The sequence below is a fragment of the Triturus cristatus genome, chromosome 12, assembly GCF_964204655.1.
Source record: "Triturus cristatus chromosome 12, aTriCri1.1, whole genome shotgun sequence".
Classification (NCBI taxonomy): domain Eukaryota; kingdom Metazoa; phylum Chordata; class Amphibia; order Caudata; family Salamandridae; genus Triturus; species Triturus cristatus.
The window spans coordinates 60,045,457-60,060,283 of NC_140595.1; the positions used below are offsets into that span (position 1 = coordinate 60,045,457).

At 41.1% G+C, this 14,827-nt stretch overlaps 1 protein-coding gene across 1 annotated transcript in view; it reads right to left on the minus strand.

The window, feature by feature from the left end:
• The window catches only part of REXO1 (RNA exonuclease 1 homolog), a 210,138-nt gene that overhangs the window by 107,187 nt on the left and 88,124 nt on the right, over positions 1 to 14,827 (minus strand). Inside the window, exons 7-11 of the mRNA XM_085639101.1 lie at positions 13,115 to 13,238; positions 11,395 to 11,508; positions 7,387 to 7,524; positions 7,018 to 7,131; positions 4,134 to 4,207 (exon numbers count right to left, since the gene is read on the minus strand). Coding sequence (XP_085495227.1) covers positions 4,134 to 4,207; positions 7,018 to 7,131; positions 7,387 to 7,524; positions 11,395 to 11,508; positions 13,115 to 13,238 — 564 coding nt within the window. The remainder of the gene's footprint in view (positions 1 to 4,133; positions 4,208 to 7,017; positions 7,132 to 7,386; positions 7,525 to 11,394; positions 11,509 to 13,114; positions 13,239 to 14,827) is intronic.

Consider the following 14,827-nt stretch of genomic DNA (forward strand, 5'->3'; position numbering starts at 1 on the left):
ATAGGCTACTGTTGATTAAATCAAGACTAAAAAAAATGTTAAACATATATCAGTTAAATGTCTGCACATTAATTATCCCCTTTACCCTGGGCTGCTCTCTCAGTGAAGTACCTGCTTCAAGTAGAATCACCCAAGCACAATTCCTGCTTCAGCACAAAGGTCCCATCTGTGGCACCAAGAATAAAGCAACCCACAAGAGATACAAATATAAAGCTAAGGAAATTAATCATCCAGGTTAAATATTTAACTGATCACTATTTTACATCCACTTCCTCTCGCAAAGTAGTACAGAGTATTAAGCGCATTCAAGACAAATTATTATTTTCATTAAGGGAACAGGAAATCTTGCCCCCCCCCCCCCCCCCCCATCTAGTATGAGGCGCTTGCAGCAGATTAAAATGGAAGCTCACTGTCTGGTACTATCCTGTTTTCCTTAAGGATTTGCACCTGAAAGGAGTCATACACATAAAGCACTGACAAGGTAAAATAGTCCTTGCTCTTTGTACCCAGAAAAACAAAATGGGCAACATTTACTGGCAAAATCAGCCCTCCGTTTGAGTACAAGCACAGTCCCTAGACTGTTCTTCAAGGTGTATTTAAAGCACACTGTTAAACATTTTCCACACAAACCGCTGCATTTGTTGATATGGTAACTCTGCTGATTGGCAAAGGAATGTAGTGCAGATTTATTTTCATGCATGACTGGATATCAGCATAACGTACTAACATCCATAAACGCAGGTTAAGAATGCATTAGTTTTTTTTTTTTTTTAAAACCTCTACATAGACAGCCAATTGTTTTGGCCATTCCACACAGTCAGCTGATATTCATATCTTTTGAAACCTAACAATTGTAGCCCCAGATCAAAGAGGTCAAAAGATGGATAAACTCCTGGCTATGATGGAATACTTTAGATTCAAAGTTCAGTGGTTACTTATAAATTCTTACAAAAGCAGGCCCCCAAATTCGTACCATGTGAAACCTAGAGGCCAAGCAAAACTGGAATTGTGGATATTACCTGAGGATTTGGCAACGCAGGAAATACAGCGTACACAATAGGGTTATGTTTTTGCTCCATTGAAAACGGAGAGCACTAACTACTCAGCCCAAAGTAAATCAGTGTATCTTGCAGAGTTAAAAATCTATAAGAAACACAATCAGAAAACCAGAGCATAACATCAAATAAAGATCAAGATGTCGTACAAGCCCATCAAAGAAGTCTTTCCCATGTGTACATGATTGCTACTCCTACTGTTTACAAATCTTCTGACTCACTCCCAAAGCTCTGTCCTGACCCATCTGATTTATTTTGTGTACGATTCAAAAAGATTCTACAGTGTATCTATCAACATTTCTACATGCTGCCTTTCTGGTCTTGGGCTCGGGGCAACTGCTATCCCTCTCTGCCAACAATAGAATTAACTTTTCATTGACTGTCAAAGTTCAAATCACTCGCTTTTTAGATCCCACTGAGCTGTGCAGCTTGGCGAAGAACTGGCCTCACTGCTAGCAATCCCTTGCCCCTCCCACCCTATCTTACCACTGGTCAAGTTCCAAGTGTTTGAAAAGAGCCATAGTAGTTTCTCCTTTTAAAAAATAAAAAAACACTGTATATCCTAATATGAAGGCCATTTATAGGCCCATTTCGCCATTTTCATTACATGCCAAAAATCACAGACAACCTTGTTTGCACTCAGATCTCGGTCTTCGTTGAGGATCGTAACGTCTTCAACCTCTATCACTCTGAAATCCTCTCATGTCAGAGCAAAGCTCATTCTGGCTTCTGCCTTCTAAGATATCTGGATGATGGTGGCCGAGAGGTGGCGTTGACTTCATTGGACCTCTCCGTTGTATTTGATACTTCCTCTCACTCCAGTATGTTCGATCAGCTGACCACTGCGGGTATCGGCAACACGGCTCTTGACAGGTTCACGTCTCGGTTTGTGATATATCTCAGCAATTCTCTCACATGCTCGTCTGCTCCTCATTTAAACGTAAAGCCTATGCTGGTCCACAAGTTCCTACCCTTTGCCCCACTTAATATTTATGAGGCGCCTCCAGCATTCAAGTATAGGCCTCATTTAATATGCGTACATTGACAACCATCAGCTGATTTTAAGGCCATTGGGTATAATGTCCACATAACTTGTTTTTCTAGACTATGTGTGCGCCATTTCTTCCTGGATGAATGATAACCCCTTACGTTTATACTAAAAAAAAAAAAAAAACTGATGTTCTCCTATTTGGTAAGGATTATTTTTAAAATTCTTCTTTGTGGCCATCCAAATGCATTGCCTCAATTTCCACCCCCTCTGCCTGTAACTTAGGTATTCCTTTTGATCCACACCCTTTTTCTTCCAACAAGTCAACACACTCATTTCGGACAGTTTTTTATGCTCCAGATACTGTGAATGGTTCTTACCATTTTCCCACCCAGTTGTCACAAATCGGCAGTCCAGGCATATGAATAAAAATCTACTCTCAGATCCAAAAAGTAATACTGGCAGGCCAGACTACTGCTGCATGCTAGCATGTCCATTACTTGAACGTCTTAGCCAAAAACAAGGACGTTTATCGGACTGATCATAATCGGATGGGTCAAAGACTTAACCGCCATGAATAACATCTCAGACTGCCCTATTAGAATCCTGAAGCAATGGCGTCTTGAGGAGACAGACCAGAAATACCTGCTGTCCCCCAAGGGACTGAAGTCTAAAAGCATCAGAAACAGGTGCCAAAAGGTCTATGACTGTTTAGTGCCACTTAAGTGGAAGGGCAAATTCCCAACAAGACTTCTCCGTAGGATAAATTGAGAGAAGGATTGCGTCAGAGTGTGCCTCTGCATTCACTTCCCTTTCTACCTCATGTCATACAGGACACACAGATCCAGGATGAGCACTGGGTGATGATAATGCTTTTCTCTTGTGACTAGTCTAGTTGCAACTAATGAACAACTCACATCTAGCAAGGCCTAGCTTGCCTATGGGTGAGGGTGAGAGGGGTGGCATGAACAAAACCAATGTTGTCTAAAGGAAGTGTAATGCCCTAATCCCCAGTGCAAACCCCAGACCAGACTGAGATGTGGGTCATCCTAACTTTTCTTCCATGGAGGGAGGTAGGCTTTACCTTTGCAGCACACCTCTTCAGGGAGGCTCAAAACGATGGTACAAACTTCAGCAAGGGATCTTGGCGATCAGAAAAGGAGTAGAATGCAATCTGAAGGAATAAGATTACTGGACCAGTGGGGTTCCAAGGAAGCTTTCTGCTCCCAGCCCTCAACCCCCCTTCCCTAGACCTTGACAATTGCATCTGGTTATACCAGTCAGTCAGGAACTGGGAGAAAAGGTAGTAGTGCCAGATACCTTAATCCTCCACTGGGTAACTCATACCTTGTGTAGTGCCACTACTGGGTAAATCCACACCTACCTCTCTCCCTACCTCATAAAAAAGCTGTTACTGGACAGGGACACCTGCAAACACATGATGAGAAAGATAAACTGGACCACAACAAGTTTGAGTCCTGTAGCTACCTCAACTACCTTGGCCCAAGATGAAACGCAACATCTCCTGCAGGGCAATACAATCATATCTCAGAAGATTGAGGGAACAAATGTTGGCATATAAATTTCATGGACTGGGTAATGGCTCCCCTAATAGTAGAAGCAGCAGTTATGACTCGGATACTGCAAATGGTCAGTGGCACAAAACTCATGGCTGATCAAATATGGTACTACACCTTAAGCTACTTAAGTTTAAGGAAAAGAGTGAGAAAGCAGCAAAACATGTTGAGAAAAATAAAAAATAACAAGGGCAGAGCGTAGAAAGCTGCTGAGTTTGAGTGGATGCAAAAGTGTCCACATAGGTAGTACACCCGAGTGTATGGTATTAGGCTTACTAAACACTATTTAACAGCTATCACAACATTTTCCAGTTCCACAACTAGCCTCAGACTGTGCAAGTAATGGGGACTTTTTTTTTTTTTTAATAACATCCGTGACACACCAGTCAAAGCACACATTCGCTGACTTCTGGGAGGAAGCAGAATCCAAAACTGCATGTTTTGCAATCTCCCAGCACTTTTGAAAGATATAGGAATAGGTCTGAAAAGAAATGTGCATCTTGGATTGCTTACTTTGGCTACTTGGCACCCTGGTGTGCCCACGGCACCTGAACAGCAACTGTAATGTGTTTCCCATCCACCAGGCACTGAAAAAAGAAACAAATAGTTAATAAATTAAGATTGGTAAAGACAGGTATACTAGAGACGGCACCTTGAGGAGAGGTTAAATACATCAAACAGTTATGCTATGTTACAACGTTAAAAAAGGTTGCTTGGATACACAGTTCCAGTTGCAAGGGAAAAAAGAATGGCAATATACTCTGAGGTCTACGCGTAATCACAATTAATGGAACTAGAAATAAAAATAAAATGACTGGTCAGGAAAACTTACAGAATCTGGAACAATAAAAGAAAAATACCCTGAAAGGGTGAAAACAAACTTTAAAAGGGTCATGATATTGCAGACATGACTATTCAACATCCATTAAACTAGGTGTGCAGTACCTCCAAACTGAGAAAATATTACAGGAGACAGACAATGGTATAGAAGCTTTCAGTGAGGTTTGAATCAATGTAATTTCACCCCTACTTCAGGGGAACAAAAACAGTAACTAGTTAAAAAATAAATACCCTGTAGGAAAACGGCATTTTTTGTCTTATCGCCCCAGATTGTTGGACCCTATATTTTTGCTGGCTTTAGAATTCTGTACACTTTACCCCTGCTAACCAGTTATATAACACCTGTGCTCCCCCTTTAAACATGGTTGAATTGGCATATTCCTAATTGGCATATTTAACCTACCTACAAGTGCCTAGTATATGGCACAAGGTGTACACAAAGCCTGGAAGTTAAATGCCACTAGTGGATTGCAGCACCTATTGTGCTATCCACTGCAGTAGCACTGGAATCATGACTTCAAGCCTACCTTTGTAGCCTGACTGCTGCAGCTTAAAACATGCAGCCTGACCTGCCAAAATAAACCTTTCTGACAGATGAAAACCTTAATTTCAAATATTAATAAGTTACCACTATGTAAGTATTGTAGCCCACAAGGTAAAGTGCATGGTTTTTAAAAGTGGGACATGAAGAAAATTAATATTACTATGCCCTACAGCTCAAAAATCAATTTTCACTGTGGCAGGCCTAGCTGTCCTATGTAGAAAAACAAGAGTGCAGGTTAAAATACTAATACTATATCTCGGGAATGGAACCAGCTAAAAAAAAAAAAAATCAAAAACAATTTGTAATAGTTATTAATAATTACATTTAATTGTGAAGTTGGGTATTTCATCAATATTATAGGAAGAGTAACTTTCAGAAAGTTACCATTCTTTGCCTGAAGTTTCTGGAGCCTAATATGTACTGGCTCGTCAACTTCTCCCAACCAGTGATTAGCCTTAAATAGGTGTTAAAAAGTTGTGAAATTCCTTTCAGGAGTAAACAAACTTGAATGGGCAAGGATGACTCCTCTGAACTCCACACAGTATGCAAGATGGGGTAGGTGGGCATCCTTGTTGACAGTACGGTTCCAAATCCTGCCCAAACATCCAGGTCTGCTGGATTCACACAGCGCTTGGGGCGCACTTGAAAGGAACAAGATGCCAAGACAATGCTAGTGTATCCAACTGGTTGCTGAAGGATCCCGATTTTGTTATACTAGTCTTCAGCAGCTGGGTTTGTTCCAAGTACACAGTATCTGCTCCAAACTGTATTTTAGTGCTAGATTTGGAAAGGCACTAGGATTACCACAGTACTCTCCAAACACACACCTCTTGTCCATGTCTAAGTCCACGTTCAGTGCGGTTGAACACTTTCGTCATTTGAAAATGCCAAGACACATTGCATTTTGAAGTAAGGCAAAAAAGAGCTACTGATAAAGTGGATAGGATCGGATTCACTAACGTTAACCCCATTAGTTAAGGACCCAGCAACTCATGCCAGGCAAATATAGGACAACTCCACACACCCCCTTCACAACTTTTTCTGGACATACAGAAGATCAGAAGAGGACTGGACCTGTTCTCTCTCGTACCCAGGACAAAGAAATGGACTTCAAGCATCAGTTGGCCGACCTCCTGTGTGGCTACAAAGAGACAACAAACTACAAGAGGCCTTTTCCTGGAAGTATCCAGCTGACCAGGACTTGACCTTGCTGTAGGCCTCTGCCTATTGACACCTAGTGAATTTCTAAGTGCCTCCCCTGGGTTCATGGGGAGCTCTAGAGGTGTACTCCTGAGGTGGACAGAGTTAAAAGGCCCAAGTCAGAAGGCAAAATCTTCAACCAGAATTGTGGATCTGAGTAATACACTGACTTACACTGAAGTACATAAGGAGATGACTTGGTAGTTCGGGCAGACTGTTTTTAATTGGGCAGGACCAAAACTGATTTGCATACTTCTGGGTCTGAGGTGGCAAAGGTGTCAGCATTCCATCCTAACCTGACCGATTCCATTGGTTAGATTTATTTTAAGCATTTCTCCTATCAACTTTTGTGAATTTAACACTAGAGATTTTTGTTGCTATTGCTACTTAAAACTTTTTAAAAATCGTAGCTCTGGTTCCCCTTATTGGATTCTTATCATTCTGGTGTCATTTTGTTTATTAAATTTTACATAATTTTTCTAATTCAGTTTGGAATTTTCATTATTTTGCATTTTAAATGTATTACTGTATTGTAATACTTGGCAAATTGCTCAGATTTAAACTTGGCTGCTTTGTGCTACTACAAACAATAATCCAATTTCTTACATGCTCAAATAAACCAGCCTGCCTCAGTGTCCTAACGAACTGCATTAAAATCGACAGGAAGAAACTTTCAAGACTCGTTTTAAAAAGGTGTCCTAAAGACTACAAACTACTGGTTAGGTTGTGTGCCCCAAATATTCTTACTAGCCCAATTGCAACCCTACACCAACAAATATCCTCATGCTGCTTAAGGTAAATATTTGGACCTACCTCGCTGACGGCGCAGTCTTCCCCAGTGGTGGACACACTCCTCCTTCCGAATACAGTTCCCATTGACAGAAACAAAGTACTCCGTTCCACAGCGACAACAAACCCGGCATAAAGCTTAAAGGAAAGCGAAGATAAATCAATATGGTAACACTTCAATTGAAAGATTCTTACTCAAGGCACAAGTAAAAAGGGGCCAGTTGTGGGTTTAGGAAATAGAAAGACAGCAAAGCCTTTTCATCTACATTTCCAAAATGTCATAAACCCAGCATCAAAATAATCTGGTCATTTAATCAGAAGGAAATCAATTGGTCATCTAATACCCCAGTAAAGTTCACATCCAATAATAGATGGCAAACGTTTGAGTCTCACCATCACTGCTCTTCTTCTCCTCCGTAGTGAAGATCATTGCACGCCCAGGCTTCTCAGGGTGAGGCAAGGGATAACCATTCTCCTTTAACTGCTCCTCTGTGAGGATATATTCCTTTAGTTTCTTGTACAAGCCAACCCCTAGGAATACCAGAGAACAACCCAAACAAACATTACCAATTCAATGTTTGGCTTCTAACCTTACTGTGCTAAATGGTGGCACTATTCAACCATACACCTGAATTAACAGTCACTACTTTAAGTCACAATAAAGGCATAATGCAAACTCAATGACAGTGTAAGAACCTGTAACCACCCATTATATACCAGTACCGTGTAGGGCTAATCAGTGACGCTGGTGTTCGGCAAAGGACAACTAAAATTCCATATTTTAGATTTGCAAAGCGGGATATAATAATGCACAAAAACGATTGCAAGTGCAAACCGTCTAAATTACCACTATGGTGACAAAGTTTTAACAAACTGGGTAACAAATGCAGAAGTCAAAAACAAGGAGAGAGCAAGGGAAGGGGGGACGTCCGTATCCCCTGTATAATTTATGTTTAAACAATGATGGACTAACCCAAATATGTGGGGTACAATCACTACAAGGTAGTGTCATGGGACCCACTGGGTTTTGTTAAAAGACCCCTCACACACCAACCTAGTTGGTGTCATGCTTCATCATTGGGGTCCCAACCGGGTGGCCGAATGCCCCCCAGTTGTGCTACGATGCCTGATTACAGCAGAGCTGGTGTGGTGCAAAAAAGCGTGATGTGATGTGGATTAAAAATACCTCTGAGAATCCTTGCCTTCTAATTTTATTAATGGCGGCTCAGGATATGATTAAAAGATATTCGTGATGCACCTAAAAAAAGAAATGATTATCTTATAGTTGTCTATGTGGTTGGTCTACATGTTTCAGCCCGCAGGGGAGTATAGATAGGGCTTTCTTCAGGACCGGTGAAAGTGGTGAGTGGCAAAGTGAGTAGTGCCACGTGGAAAGTGATTATAAAAAGTATTTAGTACCTACACACGCGCTAAGGTGTGTGGACTGCGTGTCTGCGTACTTACGGACACTTAAGCAACAAGCATTGGCATAGCCAATAGGCCTCGCCTTTGGGACCTTATAAGTTTTTAGCCATGCAACAGTTGCATAACTAAATACTTATAAGGTGCCAAAAGCGAGACCTATTGGCTATGCAAAGCGGCCGTGCGGCGCAAAAGTGAAAGTAATCGCGGTAAAGCGCAGCGCGCGCGCCTGCGCACATGCACTGTAGCTCTAGGCTGGCAGCACTTTTTGGAGCCCTCTCAATAAGTCTCGCCAGACCAACGCATGCGCAGGGTCAGGCGAGACCTAAAAAAGGGACTCTATGGCCGAGCTAGATTAGCTGATCGGGGCTCGGGAGGAGTGCGCTCCTCTGTCAGACTTTGATGTCAGAGCGTCACCCGCCGTAAACCTGATCTGGTCAATCAGGTTTACGGCGGGTGACGCTCTGACATCAAAGTCTGACAGGAGCGCACTCCTCCCGAGCCCCGATCAGCTAATCTAGCTCGGCCATAGAGTCCCTTCTTTGCTTAAGTGTCCGTAAGTACGCAGACACGCAGTCCACACACCTTAGCGCGTGTGTAGGTACTAAATACTTTTTATAATCACTTTCCACGTGGCACTACTCACTTTGCCACTCACCACTTTCACCGGTCCTGAAGAAAGTCCCATCTATACTACCCTGCGGGCTGAAACATGTAGACCAACCACAGACAACTATAAGATAATAATTTCTTTTTGTAGTTGCATCACAAATATCTTTTAATCATATCCTGAGCCGCCATTAATAAAATTAGAAGGCAAGGATTCTCAGAGGTATTTTTAATCCACATCACATCACACTTTTTTGCACCACACCAGGTCTGCTGTAATTAGGCGTCGTAGCACAACTGGGGGGCATTCGGCCACCCGGTTGGGACCCCAATGATGAAGCATGACACCAACTAGGTTGGTGTGTGAGGGGTCTTTTAACAAACCCAGTGGGTCCCATGACACTGCCTTATAGTGATTGTACCACACATATTTGGGTTCGTCCATCATGGTTTAAACATAACAAATGCAGAAGACTTGGGCGGGTGGCAGAGACCTGGGAGAATCATCAATACAAAACATATCTAAATGTACTAGGACTGTACATTCATCTACTATACTACATAGCTACACCTTCAATGTCATTCATCTCAGAGCAGACCAAAGGGACCTACCAATGTACAAAAATATTACTAAGCACCAAACAATAACCGCACCAAACGGAACATTCATTACGGCAGCTCAAACTCATGCACAATTCCAAGACAAGTGCTTTTGAAATCGAGATGAGGCAAAAAAAAATTACCTATAATCAGAGTTCGGCATTAAGGGATTTTTGACTGAAATCAAGCAATGAATGTTCCTACAGATACTACAACACTATCGTCATACATCTTTTAAAGAAATATATAGAGGCTTGCGATTTTAAATGAAGAGACTGCTCTTTTAAGGTAACCAGCATCGCCACTGTCTCCAGCTCCTTAGTGCTCAATTTTGCACATGATGGCAGTTATTTTAACCCTAACCGATTATCTTGATCAAAATTCAATTGCCATTCCATTGCTGGTACCAGAGAGGAAGCCTGATTTGTTTAGAAATCCAATGCATATTCCAACAAGGAATAACTAGGATTACAAGTAAATATGTGTTTTGTTCTCCTTACAGGAACCTCCTTGTTACTCAATTGAAAAATAGACATGCTGTAATAGCAAACAGATTGGAAGGCTAGGTCAAAACTGATATGCACAAAGGCTTCTCTCACTCTGATATCTGCCTGTCCTGGAACCTGAATCAAACCATAGATTTCCAGCTGGCAGTTTTACAGATCTCACTGACTAGAGGAGTTCCTTACAGATTTGTATTTAGCAGGTTTCCTATATTGTTAAATTAACTTTTGGATTCCCTAGAAGAGAAGTTCTGCATAAAAGAAACCTTAGGCTAACTTCATATATCTTGCAGTGGCAGGTTTGAGATTTTCTAACCAGAGATGTCTGTTCCACAATTCACAAATAATTGGTTGATTTTCAGCTTTCCTTTGACTAGCTACATAATAGCTAAAGCCCAGTTATAACAAGAGTAAAGCAGGAACTTTCACCTGGAGAGGATGGGTTCCGGAAAAAGTTTTAAAGGGAAATGAATTAGTTAGTACAAAAACGCAACACAAATATTTACAATCAAGAGCATCTAAATTTCGAAAGAACCACCAGCTGTCCCCATTTTAATATTAACATAGGCTTTCTCTCCACTGAAAAACAAATAGGCAGAACTATTGTTACCGATTAATGGCAATCCCATTACGTATTAGTGCTAGCCCACTCTATGCTGTTCTCCAAGTCCCTGTAGTTTAAGGCACAAATAGTGAGTGACAACATTCAGTAATAAAAGGACCGCTAAGGTGCCCGTGAAACAGACACAGTTCCTTAGAGGTTGGAGAGTGGCACTTTCCACCTGCTGCTTCCATGTCATTGATCTGCCAGTGATTTAACTACCTTAAAGGTCTTAATTAATCAGACCTTCAAATAACTTGGCATTCTTGAAAATAAATAGTTCAAACTGTAGAACTTTTGAACACCTATCTAATTTTTGTTAACAATATAATTAACATTCCTCTTAAATGTACACATCGACTTTACCTCCAACTCAACCGAGAAGGCAACTAGAATTTCTTTTGCCCCTTTTTGAACATCTAAGCTTCGAATGGCCGTGATACCAACCACATTATCTGCAACACTAATCCGAGGCATTGAGAAACAAAATATTGTAGATGTCAAATTGAATTTTAAAGATGCACAGGACAAGGCAAATGAATTACAAGTGTTAATATTAACATATTTAGCACTGCAATGTACTTTTAAAAGTGTTTAACTAGTTTCTGTAAGGGATAAAAGGATACATTCAATTAATAATCAAAAAAGCACAATCTATTTGGTTACCTGTTAAATCCTCTTCACGGAGACTCACAGAACGGTTCAAAGAAAAGCTGGTTTTAGCAGCCAATTTTCCTCCCAATACAGCCTCGTGGGATATAGTTTTCTTGTTCCCAGGACCTAAAATTACAAAAAGGATAAAAATCAGTCATTGACTTGTTCAAAAATAACAAGCTAGCTCGAATGCAATGAATATTGGGATTTCAAAAAGATTAAAATAAGTGTACACGCAGGATTTCATCCAATCGGAATTGATAAGTAGACATCTCAATAAATTAAACAATCAACACAAGAATGGAATCCTGAAGCCAAAGGTTCCTAAAAGAGCAGTACCGTATTTCAGCTTTCCATGGCTACTGGGTATTTAGGTGAACATCCCTTAATTTCATATATATTTTCCTTACAATTTAGGCACCAGGAAGGACTTATGGTTATGGTTTATTTAGACAAGGAAGACAACAAAAATATTAAAAATCAGCACTAAATAGGCAATTATTTCAACATTGAAAAATACAGTTTTCTCTGCAAATATATAGTTTATAAATGCTGAGAAAGAGTTCAGGGTTAGCAGACACAAGTGGGACTATTCTAGAGTTTTTGATTTAATTGAAGATTCCTAGGGTGACAAATTAGGATTACATACAAGTAACTTTCATATACTAAGCATCCCTTCTGGCCAAAATTCTAAAAATAAAACAAACACCACACTGGGGGACTACACACCATAGATGAATGAAGACAAATTTGTAAACTCATAATTTGGTGGACACATTCAAAATCATTAGAGTTATCTAGATCAGATATAGTCATGCCAATTGGTCTACTGCTGTCTACTTCTGAATCAGATGCAGGCAAAGCAATTTACCTAATAAAAAATGACTTCTGAATAACTGCGTACGTATTGTAGCTAAGCAGACCACTTATTGATTTATTAGCATTTAAATTCTTTGGCTCCATGTCCAATACAATATCACAAGATTCAACAAAAGAGACATCTCACAAATATCTAGGCAACACCACACATTAGCCTTAGACGCCAACATGTAGTAAATAAAATTACTCATTTCCCAAGTCCACATTTTCAGTGCACTTTGGTTTGCAAAGGCAAACGGTGCTCATTTTAAATATAGCAACCAATAATGACACGCCCTTAGTTTTTCTCCTGTTTTGCTTTCATTCTCAAGACATCAACATCTCACTGCCTCACTATGTCGATTCAAGAAAGGGGCAAAGTTGACCTTGCCATCAGAAGTTAATCCTGTACCACTACCTTCATAAAGTTGTCAGTGACATGATGGAAGGTGGGTTACTGGTCAATAGTAATGGGTGAAGTGAAATTAAATGGTTACAATTTAACAATAGTAATTTGCAAAGATGTATATCCAACCGTACCTCCTTTCTACAGGAACAGCTTTCCCATAACTGAGCATTTAAAAAAATGTCAGCATTGCAATATCTAGGAAATAGGATTGCTATAAAATATATTTGTTTATTTACTGGATTATTGCCCGCAAATACAGAATGCACAATAGCTACACCGGACCATGAATATTTATTCTGTATACAGATACTTATGTGAATGGCAAAAACATCTAAAAAAGTTTCCTAAAAATATTGTTAAGTCCTATGAGCTGATATAACTAAGACAAAATTCACATAAGAGATTTAAAGGGGTATTGGGAACACATGCACTACTGGAAACCCGTTCACTTAATGTCCTCCTTACTTGTCACAGAGGATGGGGAGCCTGGGGACAAACTTCTCAACTTCTTCACGGTGTTCACTGCTACATTCAAATAGATATTTCGACTTGAGCTGCGATCGTAAACAATCTTCTCCTCAGAAAGTGCCTGTAAGTACAGAACATAATCAGCTGCCTTCCTCTGCTTACCTTTCCTTACGCCACCGGACGTCCTCAAACAGACATACAAAATATTTACTATTCACAGGCTTGTTAAGTCTATTGATCACAGAAACATGCCACTCAGGCCACACAATATCTTCTGCCAATATACTACAAAGTTAGAGGTGTTAACAGAGGAGGAAGACTATTTTTGCTTTATGGCTCAAACCCAATTAAATGTGATGCTTAGCATGTGACAGTACTGACAGGGACAGTGGTAGCACCAATGAATGTGGCTGCCTGGGAAGCTCTGCGACTGATCCCAAGAGCTTCTTCTTGACCAGGATCAAGACCGTCGCACGTCAAGCAGTAAGGAGTTTCAGGGATCACTCCCTCAAGGCTTTGGGGTGCATGGTGCAGCACTTAACACAGTTATGGTGAAGCTCAAGACACCACAGGCAGACTAAGTATGGGTCCGTCGGTGACAGGCACCGCAGGGCTTGAAACTAGCCTTACTAGTGGACAGTCCTGACACACAAGGAGACCATCTCAAAAACCTTAGACAAAAGGGTCAAAAAAAGGTCGAGCAAAAAGTGCCTGGAGGTATATAGGAAGCTGGTGCTTTATATAATGGAGCAAACTGAGCTACACTGTGTAAAGTCCATGCAAACTCCAGTTGGCTGACAGAAGCACAAATGATAACCCAAAATGCTCTCTTTTATGGTAGTTTGGCCGAGAAGTTAGGCTTATTAGAGGGTAGTACTAAGTATTTATTGCACATACAAAGGCAGTAAGCGTGAGACACACAAACAAATCCAACACCAATTTATAGAAATAACACCTACTTTTATAGGAATTTAGATACCAAGATCATCTGAATCAGGTGAATACTTTGAGTTATACATTTTCACAGTTTCACAAGTTGACACTTCGAGGGAATCCAGGGACAGTGAGACCCACATCAAGAGTCGCCCAGCTGTCCTGTTTGCCCCCCTTTTTGCAGAATCAAAGACAAAGAGTGAGTTCCTGGCCATCGCCACCAGACACCTCAAAGTGCCTCTGCACCCACAGCCCGAGTCCGAGGGAGGTGACAGAGCCCACGGGGTCCTGAGACCCACAAAAGCCGAGCTCATCCTTGGGTCTGGTCAGTCTGAACTTTCAGTCGCTGCCTACATACTCTTTCAGCAGGACCCCTCCAACCACGAGACTCTCCAGCACTGAACCAGATGCCAAAAGACACCACTGCACACGAGCCCAAGGAGAAATGGATCACAGGTGTCCCTACCTGCCTGAGCATCTCAAGGGTCTAGCTGGACTCTTCTCACACTGACGTGAAAGAGACACCTGACGCTGTAACACCTCTGCACCTGGATGCCCCAGAGCCTTTTGAGGTGACCTGTTGGTGTGACCTTGGACCTTGTCTACACTCACCTTGAGTGCAGAAGAATAGTCCTGTGTGTCGCTGTAAAGTGCCCAATGCAGTACATGTTGTTCCCCCACAGCATAACATTACGGCTCCCAAAAATTGCACTCAACTTTTGAAAACTGTAAAAAGTACTTATCTTATCGATTCCAATGGTATCTAAATTAATATAA